Source organism: Cuculus canorus, chromosome 1 (assembly GCF_017976375.1).
Source record: "Cuculus canorus isolate bCucCan1 chromosome 1, bCucCan1.pri, whole genome shotgun sequence".
NCBI lineage: Eukaryota > Metazoa > Chordata > Aves > Cuculiformes > Cuculidae > Cuculus > Cuculus canorus.
In genome coordinates, this window is record NC_071401.1 from 141,869,664 (window position 1) to 141,882,952 (window position 13,289).

The 13,289-nt window shown below is 48.8% G+C and overlaps 1 protein-coding gene across 2 annotated transcripts in view; it reads right to left on the minus strand.

Annotated features, from left to right (window-relative positions):
• Positions 1–1,259: 1,259 nt before the first annotated feature.
• LOC104055897 (chromatin remodeling regulator CECR2) overlaps positions 1,260–13,289 on the minus strand; it is a 94,646-nt gene continuing 82,616 nt past the window's right edge. For both annotated transcript variants that reach the window (XM_054055525.1, XM_054055466.1), the window contains 10 exons: positions 11,196–11,325; positions 10,874–10,911; positions 10,679–10,770; positions 10,286–10,412; positions 8,498–8,925; positions 7,185–7,313; positions 6,247–7,063; positions 2,763–4,170; positions 1,813–1,918; positions 1,260–1,531 (listed from right to left, as the gene is read on the minus strand). In XM_054055525.1, the coding sequence (XP_053911500.1) occupies positions 1,526–1,531; positions 1,813–1,918; positions 2,763–4,170; positions 6,247–7,063; positions 7,185–7,313; positions 8,498–8,925; positions 10,286–10,412; positions 10,679–10,770; positions 10,874–10,911; positions 11,196–11,325 (3,281 nt within the window). In that variant the 3' untranslated portion in view covers positions 1,260–1,525. The remainder of the gene's footprint in view (positions 1,532–1,812; positions 1,919–2,762; positions 4,171–6,246; positions 7,064–7,184; positions 7,314–8,497; positions 8,926–10,285; positions 10,413–10,678; positions 10,771–10,873; positions 10,912–11,195; positions 11,326–13,289) is intronic.

Consider the following 13,289-nt stretch of genomic DNA (forward strand, 5'->3'; position numbering starts at 1 on the left):
ATGAACATCTGCAGATACGATACCTACTGAACTCCTTTGTCAAATCCACATTTGAGCATCAGTGCCCAGTGAAGCACTGGGGAAGCCCTGAAACTGGTGAGGAAAACCCTTACAGACCGCACAAAGCCTCCAAGGGAAACTGTCACTAGCCATGTAGGACTTGCTGCTACATCATCAATGATGACAAAGCTAAATCAAGTCAAATCCAGCAGGCAGCGTTCTCATCCCTCACACCCAGAGCCATGCCACCTTAATGGCTGATTTCAAATCAGTGCTTTCTGATTCACCTGCAATTTGCAAACGCCAAATCCAAGTCCAGAGGCCAACAAACAGATCACACAGCAGCAAACTAACTGGTCCCCCAAAGCAGCCTCATGATCCTCCTTCATAGGCAACCAAGAGTGGTCAAGAACTCTGGGGTACTTTCTGCTTCACTGCTGCTAAGAAACGAATATAGCCAAGTGACAGAGAAAGGTGAGGACTTGGCTCCTCTCTTCTGGAGCAGGGTAGTACAGATTTGTACAAAATTTGTTCTACTGGATATGTGCTACACCACCCCCAGCTGCCCCAGTTTCACTGGAAGAAGTCTAAGATGACCAGTTATGCCATTTTCTGTTTTCTAGAGCATACATTTCTCCTGTCAGAAAGGCAGAAGCGACAATGCTAGTGTCCTGTCCTGGTTTCAATTCCTGGTCCTGGATTCCTTGTTCCCCCATGATGACAAGAGTTGGAAGTGCACTCAGGCCCTGGATCCAGAGGGGTAGAGGTGAGGTTAAGGGAGGAAAGAGGCAGAAGACAAGAGAAAGAGGAGGACATGTTATGCTCCTGAGCAATTCCTACTTTCAAGTCAACCAACCATCAGGTCATGTCTCGGTTGCGGAGGAAAGGAAGGAGGACAGCAAGTCATCCACCACACGTTCCCTCACCTCTCCTAGCTCCTCCCAAACCTTCACCCTATCCTGAAAGATTCAGTGTGATATGATTGTAAACAGTTAAGGATTCCTCCAGTGCTAAGCCCACTACAAGCTGGGCCCACCCCCTCCCCCATTATGTACAATACATTCACCAACAACAGAAATTTATTTAAAAAGGCAACAGGTTAAATTCTGTAAACTGATCCAGCTCCAAAACACACACGTTAATACTACAAGTAAAATTCCACCATCATCCTCTTCCACCCTGAAAAATATACCTGAGTTTAGCAGTCAATTAAAGTTTCCGCCCCCACCCCCACCCTCCCCACCCAAAAAAACCCCTCAAACCCTGAACGAGACGCAGTCTCTGGTCACAGAAAGCCACTAGTTTGCGATGCTTGCCCTGCGGTGGTGAGCCAGCTGCTTGGCTGGCTGGGGCCCAGCACCACTCCAGGTTTCCAACACGAAAGCCATTGTGGCACCATGTTCCATGGACCCAGGAAGCTACATGCTGCTCGGGTGAGGGGAGGGCGGGAGGAAGCCCTGCCCCTCCTCCCCCTTGTCCAAATCACGTGTGGCTTTCATCTTCATGAGGTCCTTCCTTCCTCGGACTAGCTCTGGAAGAGGAAGAACAAGAGTTGGGGGCTTTAACTGGCAGCTTTAGAAAGGAATAATCGCAGGACTTCATACAACTAGTTCAAAGCTAGCTCTATTAGTCCTCCTAGGTTCTGTTTTACAGAAACTATGACTATAGAGATGTCCCCAACTCTTCTGCAGAGCAGTAGTTCACTTCCCAGCTTCCTCCAATGCTTCCCACACTCATACAACACTTTACTCCTTTAACTAGCGGGAAGAGAAAGACTCATGTTTCAACCCTGCTCTCTTGAGTAGCCCTTACTTGATCCAGAGGCAATGCTGATGGTTTTTGTGGCGTCAGATCTTCCCGGGACATGGTTGCTGTAGGCATCTTCGGGAAAGGAACTTGAGCCTGATGCATTTGCACACTGGAGCCAGGTTGAATGGAGAGAGTTTTAGCACATGAACATCAAGAGCGAATCTCATCTACTTGGTTGAACGCATACATACAACATCCACATACAAGCATGCATCTTGTGTATTCTTTCTGGCTTCCCTCCAAAACACAAACTTTAATCCACGCCACTCCTTCAATGGCTTAGTTGCAAGCTAAGCCCCCCGGGAATACTAGAAGAACTGTGATGCTGGGACTTTAACAAAACAGTTACAGTCAAAGCACATTTATAAAATCTGAACAGGTAATTTTTGGAGCAGCAGAATTTTCCACTCAGGAATAAAATGTTATAAGCACAATCTCAGTGAGAAGTAATTTTCTGTGAGGGAAATTTGAGACAGAGGAAGGGCAAAGCAAAAGCAGGGAGAAAGCAGGGCAGTGTTAAAATAAAGGAGTTCATAACAAAAGGCGAACTTCCACTTTAGTGAGCTAGTCTGCCCCACTATGAGAAAGATGCAATAAAATTCTTGCAAAGAAAATGGCAAGAACCTGTTTGAAGAAGAGATACACAATGATAGGTGACACATTAACAAAAGACTGTGAGATAAAACAAAGCACTAGTGTGGGCATGGATGGGACAGGCTAACAGGTCTCCATGATGGCTATTACTACTTGCTTTAAAGAGCTGCAATGAGACACTCTCTCCAGCTTAAGATGCCTCTTAGTCCAAGGGTCTAAGAGTCGCCTGTTAGCCTTCCAACTTTGCTTGCCATCTCCTCTGACTTCAAGCCATACCCTTTCAATGATATCCAACGCTTATCATCACCCAGGCATCACCCCTCTCCCACCTCGCCTTCTTGCAGAAAACATGATCTTACCCGGAGGGTCTATACAAGTCCTGGGGTGGCCCCCCCATGCCACCTCCACTGCCTCTCTGCTCCATCAGCAAGGCCTGAAAGTGACCTACATTCTCCTCCCGGCAGCGGTACAAGGGTCCCTCCTGAGAGAGGCCATTGGCCTGGCCAGAGGCCGGATGATGAGACAGGTGAGCATTCATGGGCGATCCATATGTCCTCGGCTGGAAATGACTAGTGGGATGTCGGGATGCATAAGGAGAGCCAGTCTGCAGCATGACCCCATGGGGAGGGAAAGCGGGTGGGCTGAATCCCATCCCCGAACCCAGGTGCGGTGGTGGGGCTCCATAGAGGAACTCCCCCGCTGCCACTGAGCTTTGCCTCTTTGTGGCGGCGTTGTGGTTGTCCAAATCAAGGAACTCTTTGGGACTCTCCGGCCTTTCCTGGGACTCCTCAGACTTCTCCTCTTCAGGTCCCAGATCCTGCCCATCGCTTGGAGAAACCTCTTTGGCACTCGCTACGTCCATGCGGCTGGGAGAGGCCAGGGCGGTGCTCAGAACCTCACAGCCCTGCAAGCCGCTGGCAGAACCCCGGTCTGGGAAAGGGGGTCTGGCCAGGGGCGGGTGGGTGGTGGGGTGCCCGCTAGGGCTGGCCTGGGGGTGGAGAGGTCTCTGCCAGTCTGAGTAGCCCTGTGGACAGGCGTAGTAGGCCGGTCGCTGGTAGTGGTGGTAGGAAGGTTGAGGCTGTGGCTGGTAGGGGTAGGGCATGCCCTGGGGAGGGCGATACCGGGGAAAGACTCCAGGGTGGGCGCTGTTTGGTTGGAAGCCCCTCGGAGGGAAATGCTGCGGGTGAGAGGCAGGAGGAGGCGGCTTTCCCCCCATCACAGGGCCAAACCCCTGCAGGCTTGGGTTGATGTGGTATCGCCCAGCTGAATTCGGGTATTCCAGACCAGGCATGTAGAGAGGGTGGAACTGGTTGGGGGCAGCCCCCACAGAGCTGGCATCCATGGTGGGGAGGCCAGTGCCCTGCCCCACGCAAGGCACAGCTGCTTCGGGCAGAGCCTTCCCTCCGCTGCAGAGAGGCTTCTCCAGGAGGTTGGCGGCCAGGCCCTTCCCCTCGGCGCTGGCTGTCGGCCCCTCGCTTGCTGCACCATTCTCAGGCAGGGGACCCCCTCTCTCGGAGGTGGGGACAAGGTCCCTCATGCACCCTGGGCCACCAGTGTAGCCGCTCTCCACTGGCCACGCGCCCTTGCTTTGCCCTGCCTTCATGTCGCCCTTCACGCTGGAGCCGTCCCCCTCCCCATCGGGGGGCAAAGCACGCCTGGTGCACTCCATGGGCAGCGGGGGCTTGGGATGAGGTAGGAGTTTGGTGTAGGCCCCATCAGGAATACCAATGCACTGAGCCTTCTCATCCACTCCTGCTGGCGGCTCCACTGGAAAGAGAGGGGGGGGGGGAAAAAAGTCACACATCAGTCTAATTCCAGAAATTGTCCCTCCCTGCCCAATACACACACACACGACTGCTCACCCTCACCCAAAGCACACGTGCCAAAGAGTAATTCCGGCCAGCTTAAACAGGTTCTATCAAAGTAACTCCAGCATCCTCTTCTGCTGCTGACCAAAAGTTGCCGGGCAGCTCTGCCTGACAAGTCTCTTAACATCTGGATGGAGAGAGCAACCCGCTTTTGTGCAAATGGAAGAGAAAAAGGAGTGGCTTTCTAAAGCCATGCAGGTTCTCCCATTGCAGGTACTCCAAAACCTAAAATGTCGTGTCCTCTATTCAAACCTCTCCACAGGAATGTTGGAGCATGGTACCTGTGGGGCTGCAGCCTTCCTTCCACACCCGCCACACAGCCTTCCCTTCGGAGAACTTTAGCAATTCTGAAGTGCATTTTTGCAAAGTTGGATGACCTTTAGTACGTGCTTCTTTTAAAAAAAGAGCACTTTTAAATTAAAACTACCCATGAGGTTGTACTTCTCTTGGAAAGATGGTACACGTGGACTGAACCCTTCAGATACAGGTGTTCTGTAGTTTGCAAGCCATTGATTTCACACCTACACTGGAGTAACATTGCATATGTGGGTTTGGTCTGACACATGGGTGTGCAGAGGCTGCCTAATGGAGAAGCAGAGTTGGGAAATACCGCAGTGGGGTCCACATGACGGCAAGATAAGAAGTCAGGGTAATGGTAGCTTGATTTCAGGCTCTGTTGCCCCTTCTGGTCCACAAACCTCACTTGCCCACAACTTGGGCAGAAGTGCTACCACACACTGAGATGCTCTGGAGTCTATCACAGCTGCATTTTAACCAACTGTGATTTGGAGATACAGATACTTTGCCCCTCAATTACTCAATGTTCTCCTCCAGTCTCTGTTCTATATCCAGCTGAGTTAAATGATGATAACTTTTAAGCAATGCCACACAAGGAAAGAGTTTCCTCTTCGTGCAAAGCACACAAGGGATCGATAAAAGATGCAAGGGTTTTGATCTCTAGTTTACGGGCTAGAATTAATAAAAAAATTTTTTTTTTGATCTCTGGGTTTTTTTGATCTCTACTTTAGGTTTGTTTTATTTTTAAGGTTTTTTTTGATCTCTAGTTTATCAGTTAGAACAAATGAAATTCACCTAGAAGAAACTTATGACGGCACACAAGACATGCTGCCATCCTACCTGAACTGACACAGCTGCTCAGGGGTTTTTGGGCAGTCTTTTTGTGTGTGAAGATTTTGAGATGTCGAGAGTTCATAAGGCACATGTACACTTCAGAGGAGAAGCCATACTGACATATACTGAAGGAAGTATATTTAAACCATTTAGTCACATAACACCTTATTTCCTTACCTAATTCTCTGCAGATCCAACTTTCATAATAACTCCAAGTGAGCTCTAGAAGCATCACAGCCTATGCTTTGCATTTGCACCCCAAGGCAAGCTGATAACTTGCAGGTTAACGGGGACAGGGGGGACCCCTCTGGCAGGCTACAGTAAAACTAAGCAGCCTTATAAAGATCTAAGCGATGGCTGGAGTACAAAATATATTCCAATTTAGATTAGAAAAAAATGTGTGTAAAAAACACGCGTCCAACAATTTAATCAATAATTTAATTCTTTTCTAGAAAAAAACCTGCTTTTTTTGCTGAGCCTCACTGTTTAATTTTGACTCTGGTAAGTCTGAAAGTGAAGACCTATTTTTTGCTTCTGTAGTGGCACAAATCCAAATAAAACCACATTTACAGACACAGGTTTTGCGCATCTGCATGACAGTTGAAATTTGGAGCCCTACAAGTTTAGAGCCTGCCAGTCCTCCCTCACCCTCCCCGCAAGTACACATTGGTGGGCAGAGGGTCTGCCCCAGCACGGGAAGCGGTGATGCTCTGCAGCAATCTTGGACTCGGTGATCTCAAAGATCTTTTCCAATCAAGCGATTCTAAGTGAAAGGGCAGGCAGGGAAGGTCAAGCACTACAGGCAGGAAGTGCCATGTTGGCAGGTGGGCACTCAAGGTGTTACCTTGGTTGCTCTCCGGATCCATGGTCTGACCAGTGGGGTCCTGTGAGTTCCCATTCCCCATGATGGGTTTTGGGGCCTGCGCAGCAGAGGCAGCATGAGCCAACTGGGGAAAGGGTCCGGGGAGGTGTGGTGGAGGCGGCTGGCGAGGATGGTAAGGCACACCTGGTGGGCACACGCGGGAGGACAACTGCTGCATGGCGATCATCTCCGGGCTGTCCATCATGGAGTCTCCACCCTGGCACCCTCTTTGAACCTGAGGCGGTCCCCCGAAGAGAGTGCCTGGTGGCTGCGGCATCCTCTGGCCAGTGGCTTTCCCAGGAGGTCTGATATATCCTGAGGGAGGCACCCCATGAGGTAGGAAATTTGATTGCTCGGTCCACTGGCTGGGAGGCAGCGGTGGCCTCATGGCCCGGGGGTCCATCATATGACCCATGGCACGGGGCTGGAGCGAAGGTCCTGGCCCCATGGGTGCCTTCTCCTCAGGCCCCATGGTGCCCTGGCCAGCAGGGCCATGGCTGCCGTTCCACAGGGCTGGGTGTGCACGGTTCAGGTACTTATAGGGCCGGTACATGTGCCCCGGGGGGACCTCAGAACTCTCTGGTTGCCTCAAAGGAGGCCCATTGTGCCTCGGGGGAAGGAAGCCCTGCTGGAACTGGCCTGGCGGGTAGACGGCATCAGGTGGAGGACCACTCATGCGCCCCAGCTGCAGAGCACCTGGCCGGGGACCAAGGCCAGAGACGTGGGTCGGTCCTGCACACGCCTGCTTCTCCGGGGCGGCCAGCCTGTGCCCACGGTGCTCGCTCAATCCCACAGCCGGCTGGAGAGGAGGGAGAGAGAGGAAGACACAAGGTGGGTCTCTGTAAGACACATCACACTAAGGGGTGCAGAGGACCTGTGGGTCCCGGGTTGCAGGTTGCCTTGGCTGCAGCATTTTTTACCTGCATGGCAAAGTGCTGGTGCTGCTGGACCAGGTCTCCAGGATGGGGCTCAGGCACTCGTGGCGAACCGTAGAGTTTCGTTGGATCTGATCCACGCAGGGGGCCAAATGTTCCCGGCACGGCTGGTCTCTGCAGGGCAGGGAGGAGTGCAGGAAGGAGAAATAAAAAGATTTGTGAAATGCAGTAAAGTGGCAGAGCTGCCGCAGGTGAGGGGAAGCCAAGATTGGAGGAACCACACAGATGAGCATTCTGATCTAGCAGGAGGTGTCCCTGGCAATGGCAGAGGGTTGGAATTAGACAATCTTTAAGGTCCCTTTCAACTCAAACCATTCTATAATTCTATGAGCAGATGGGCTTTTTGGAGATACCAAGAAAAACCCATAGTCTCCTCCTTATGAGGTGACACAGCTTTATTGCCAAAGCCAACCTCACACCCCAGCCATGTGTTCCAACTGCATTCAGCTCATGATACACTCACCTGCCACCCAACTACTTGGGAGCAAGGAAGAAGACTGGAGAGGGCAGCATTTGGCTCTAAGGAGAGCAGGGGATCACATAAGCATGCAAGCAGGACAGCAAGGGAATGTGCCGGATTTCCCTCAAAAGAGTCATTGCCTCCAGGCCTCCTAGTGTTCCCCTCTATCTGCATCAGAAATGCCCTAAAAATTTCATTTGACCTCTAGCTATAAGGGTGAGGGCTATTCCGAATCTCAGAGGAGCAGCTATACACCACACCAAAAGACATCACCAGTTAAAATGGAAAAGAAAGGGAAGGATGATGAGGAGTGTGTGCAACTCATAGAAGAAATGTTGGGCTAAACGGAGGTCACTGCTGCAGTCCAGGGTGGCCTTGCGTTCAATTTCATTTACTGCTTTTATGAATACTCAAGGCATGAAATGCAGGAGGTACACAGATACTGGGTATCTGTAAACAACAGGGACAAAAGAAGACTGGTGTGTTCAGCATCATAAACTGGACATTAAGAGATGAAACATAATTGCTTTCCATGCACAATGGAGTAATTGCCTCTACAAGGAGAGAAGAGAACTGGGGACCACGGCTAGTGCAAGCCCACGCAGGGAAACATTAGGAGACTGTTCCCATCTAGTGTTGCAAAGACTGAAACTGTACCAGTTTAAATCTAAAGGCTGAAAAGTGTCAGTTGTAGAAACCATAGCCCTGACCCCTTAATCCCTTGGAGAAGGCTCTTGCTAGGCACTAGGGATTTCGCAGTAGAGAGATTCATTCCCCATTATCTTTCTCTTATTATCACAGGCCTGATGGGTGATAAACAACAGAAACTGCTCCTTACCATCTGACTGGGATGTGGCACAGGGCTAGGCATGCTGCCATATTGCAGAGAGTGAGGGAAACCTCGCCCATTGGAAGGGCCCACTTCTTGAGAAGACTGCATTGGGTTGCCACTTGGATCCTCTGCAGAGGATGAGGAGAAGGAGGAGGAAGAGGAAGAAGAAGCAGGAGCCCTGGGTGTAGCTCGATATGGTGGAGGTTTTCCTCCATTTTCCAGGCGTTGCTGCCTCTTGCCTGGTCCATCTGGGTCTCGCGACCGAGTCCAAACACTGCCTGCGCTGGAGCGACCAGTCCGTCGGCTCCTCTTCTCTCGTCTCCCATCTTCTCTGATCCAAAACTCCTCATCTGTGTCTCCGTCTTCCCCAGGGAAGTGCTTCATCATTGCTCGGTGGAAACACCTTTCTAAGTTGTAAGCCATCTTGGTATATTCTGCAGTAACAAAGAAGCATCATCATCAGGGACAGACAGAGCCTTACAGAGAGAAACAATGAAGCAACATCAGACTTCCCATACCAGATAAATCATCTCCCCTCCGCAAAGCGTCTTTCAGGAAGATGTTTATATCTAACTAGTCAACTTTAGCTTATGTTCTTAAGCTTGATAAGCAAAGCAGCATCAGATTTATTCAGTAACCTCACCAGAGGACAGGCACACAGGCATGACGAAGTGCCGTTAGTGGCACGGCTTGCAGAGTCAGCATTAACCCAATGTTTCAGCATAGTGCCAAGAATTACATTACAAGAAGCATCAGAGATGAGTGACCTGCACAGTTAGCCAGCAGAGTGCCGAGAGAAGAAATGTGAACTTTCAGCAATGCTATTTGATTACATTTAGAGACTCTTTGTGGACTCATTCAAATCTCTGCTGTATGCTACAAGGCAGAGGAAAATGAGCAAACATATTTATCCACGTGTGGTTTCCAAAGTACTTGCTGACACTGACGCAAAAGCTATTGCCAACACCAGCGACCCCATTGCGTCATTTCCACAGGACAGTTCTGCTCAGAGGGGCCCTACTTTTAATTGAAAGGAAGGAAAAGTGATGTGAGAGGTGTTAATGACCAGGGCTTGAAGCAAACGACTTCCCAGTTGTTTCCACAAAACTAACTCAGGAGTTCCTCAGTAAACAGTGTTCCCAGTGGCAGTGCAGACATGCTTTCACTTGGGGCCCACAGCGACAAGCTGGGTAGCTCTATTTTCCCTTTCAAGGCAGTGCTGGTGAGACACAGTCTGCAGTGATGACCCGCCATATGGGGACTGATTTCTTACCCGAGCAACACGCAGAATTTTAATTGGCATGGCAATTAAACCCATTTGCAGTGTCATGATGTTCATTCAACAGCCAAGGAACCTAAAATCCACATTTTCCATCCAAAGGGCGACAAGCCTGGTTCATTCCTCATTTTTCTGTGGTACTCGACAAATACCAGGGGCTAACCAGACTCTGATGCTTTTCAAATTCGGTGTTAGATATTACAGGACAAAGGAGCATACAGACAAGTGCGCAAAGGAACAAGCTTGGAAAGAAACAGACTTTATCTTCTTCGTATGTTCTGCCTTCACCACCTACCAATGTGGGAGTGCCTTAGTATGACAAGCCCCAATTCAGCAAGACAACTGTGCTAAAAACCTGGCCTTATACTCAGGAGCTCCTACTCTTTCTTCCGGTCTCCTCAAAATACCCTAAAAGAATAAGCAGCACAAACCAAGTATTGGCAAGTAGGGAGACATCAGTGCTTGCTTTGACTTATTACTGTGAATAGATGAATTTAACATCTTACTGCTCTTACCACTGCCTTCACCATTGTACTTAAGACAGTTCCTGAACATGGTCTTCATATCGCCCACAAATTCTTCCTTGGTGCAGTACTGACCTCCGTTCAACTTCTTCTCCATGCTAGAGATGTCCATGGGGGCCTGAAATGCAACAAAACCTCCCTTCAGTTACAGCAAGCACAGTGGACCATATGAAGCCATAACTATCTTCCTTAAGGAGAGGAAAGTGCTCTCCCAAGAGGCAGTGTCTCATGTTTAGTTTCCTTTATTTGTAAGGCTAGAAAAAACTACTGGGGTCATGCAGTTTGACTGCGAAGGCAACACAGCTCACAAAACTTGAAAACACTTCCAAAAACTGCATCTCAGCCAAAGTGCCTCAGTCAGCAAGGGTGGACCATTCTCCATACCTTAATGATCTGGTAGTAGTTGGGAGCATATGACTCATCGACGGGCTCCAAGAAGGGCCAAGAGTCCTTGTGAGCCTTTACTACATCTAGAACTGGCATTAACAAAAGAAAAGTGAATGGTTACACATGCACGCCCAGGAAAAGTGTTTCACTTTGAACAAGTCATGCAAAGAGGAAAGCTGGGGCAGGACTAACCTTTGTACATGGCTGTGAACTCATCATCCAGTTCAAAGCTGTAATGGCAAGCGCAACAGTGAACATGCAGACCGAGGACATAGAAGACATGCTCTCGTACTTCATCTTTCCTGCCACCCTGTGCACAGTGCCACAATACTGACAAATAGGCCTGGTCACAAACACTCCTTTAGTGTGGACCAAATCCAGATGTTTCCCACCTTACTCCTTGCTGTCCTCCAACCTCATTTCTCCATACTCATTCCTGTGCATGACCACACTCCTCTCCTCCTTGTACGCATTACAATGCACCTGTGTGCTGCATGACTAACTGCATACTCACAGATCCTTGGTCCTTCGCTCTTCCTTGGTAGGGGAACTGGGATCCAAGTGGGAAAGCTCAGGGGGGAGTTCCTTCCCCTGTGCCAGCAGCCAGGCCCGCTCTTCACGAAGCTTCCTCCTCCTGGCCCGTTCTGCGGTGAGAAGAGGTGAGAAAACATTCAGCACTCCCCGTCAACATCATCTTGCAGGGAAAACGAAGGGAGCTCCTGAAGCTCTCAAGAACTCCAATGAGATGTTCTCATTCTTTCAGAAAAAGCAGCAACAGCACAGAAGCAGAGGAGGTGAGAATACAGTGCACCGTCAACAAATCCTCCAATTTCTCTTGATTTTACAGTCACGGATTTTGGAGCATTACTGTGATACAAATGCCTCCCTAGGCAGCTTCCAGACAAATTCCTTGATCATGATGCGGTGCCAGGACAGAAGTTTAATGCACAGACCTAGGCATAGATCAGCATAATGGAAAGATCTGGCTTATTAAGTTGCATCAGATGCTTCACCTCAACCAGGTGAACTCATGGCAGCTGTTTTGCACTGAAGTGGATGAAGGGCAGTGCCAAGGGAAGGCTGAAGTTCTGCCAGGTGGGTGGCAATGAATAACTGGGGTCATTAACACCCTCCACCACTATGGCTACCTTTGGGATTATTGTTCAGGTAGGCCTTCATGGCCAGCAGCCAGAGCAAGCAAAGTACCACACAGGAGGGCCAATGGGACAGCTTTGATTTAAGAGGTGAGACAGGAAGAAGCAACGTTAGTAATATAACCTGTGGTTTGCAACCAGACAGCTGGCTAACAGATTGATTCATAATAGAAAGTTTATGGGCTCTTAGGAACCTCATTTCCTTTTTCTTATAGGAAATCTGAATTCACTTGACTTGCTTAACACCTGTGGTTGTACCAACTTTCTGTTGGAGCAGAAACCTGTGAAAGTAAAGCTTAAGGAGCGGTGTCATAGGAGTAACACCCCAGAAAACAGGGCACAACAGTGGAACAACAACAGTGAAAGAAAGATGGGAAGAGTTGGCTAACAGTCTCTAGCAGAGGCTCCATCTCTGGAAAATGCCAAATTTCCCCTTTGAAGATGCAGAGTAGCACTGAAGTTGGGAGGACAGGACTTGCATCTTGGATATCCTACAGAATCTATCAACACCTAATATAATATTTAATGATGAGAAGTCCAATGAAATGCAGTTAGCAACCTGTCTAAGCACAGGTCAGTCTTGCATGCTTCTTTCAGAAAATTAGCACTTAGACATCCATAATCACGTCATCTAAGTAAGAAAACTGAGAAAAACATGTCACAATGATTTGGGCAGCGAAAGGAAAACCTTAGACAGGATTAATGGCAAGTCCCTCTGCCACAGTAAGTTATTAATACAGCATGTTAAAGATCACTGGCAGAGCTTGCCACCATGCTGTTGGCCTGGGTTGAGTTGTAGCTACCAGCTTTCAAAATCTAACCTGCGCCCTAAAAAGGTAGACAGTCATACATGTGAGAGATAATGTTGGAGCAGCATCTGGGAGGAGAACTGGAAAACTCTAACCTGCTATTGTGATAGAAATCTAGAAAGCCGATTTAACTCAAAATCAGGAAAGTGCAGATGGGCATGTGTTGGAGTTGGGGGAAGTGAAATCCCAGACTGGAATCAGGAACATGATCTAAAACCAGGCATAAGGTCCAAAACTGAGAATCAGGTGAAGTGCTGATGAAGTTCATCACAGAGCAGATACTTCACCTTGTGTTTCACATCCCTGCTCTACAGATGACCTTGCATAATTAATGTAAAATTCCAAAAGAACTGCAAAATACAAGAAAATCTTTGTTGCCCCCAAATCTCTCAATGTCCAGTTTTAACAACTCTGAAGCAAGCAAAACAAGTTACTTCATTTTCAAATTACTTTCCGTCCATCACGAGAACTGCCATGAAAGTAAATGCTAATAGAGTGTGTGCTTGGCAATAAAGAAAGATGGTTAAGAAGCCAAAGTTTCCTCCAGATAGCTGCTGTTTCTAGGCATGAAAAATACTGCAGTGATTTAACTGAAAAAGCCAGCCATTTAAATTACCTTTCCAAAAAGCTTTTGCATCAGCTTAA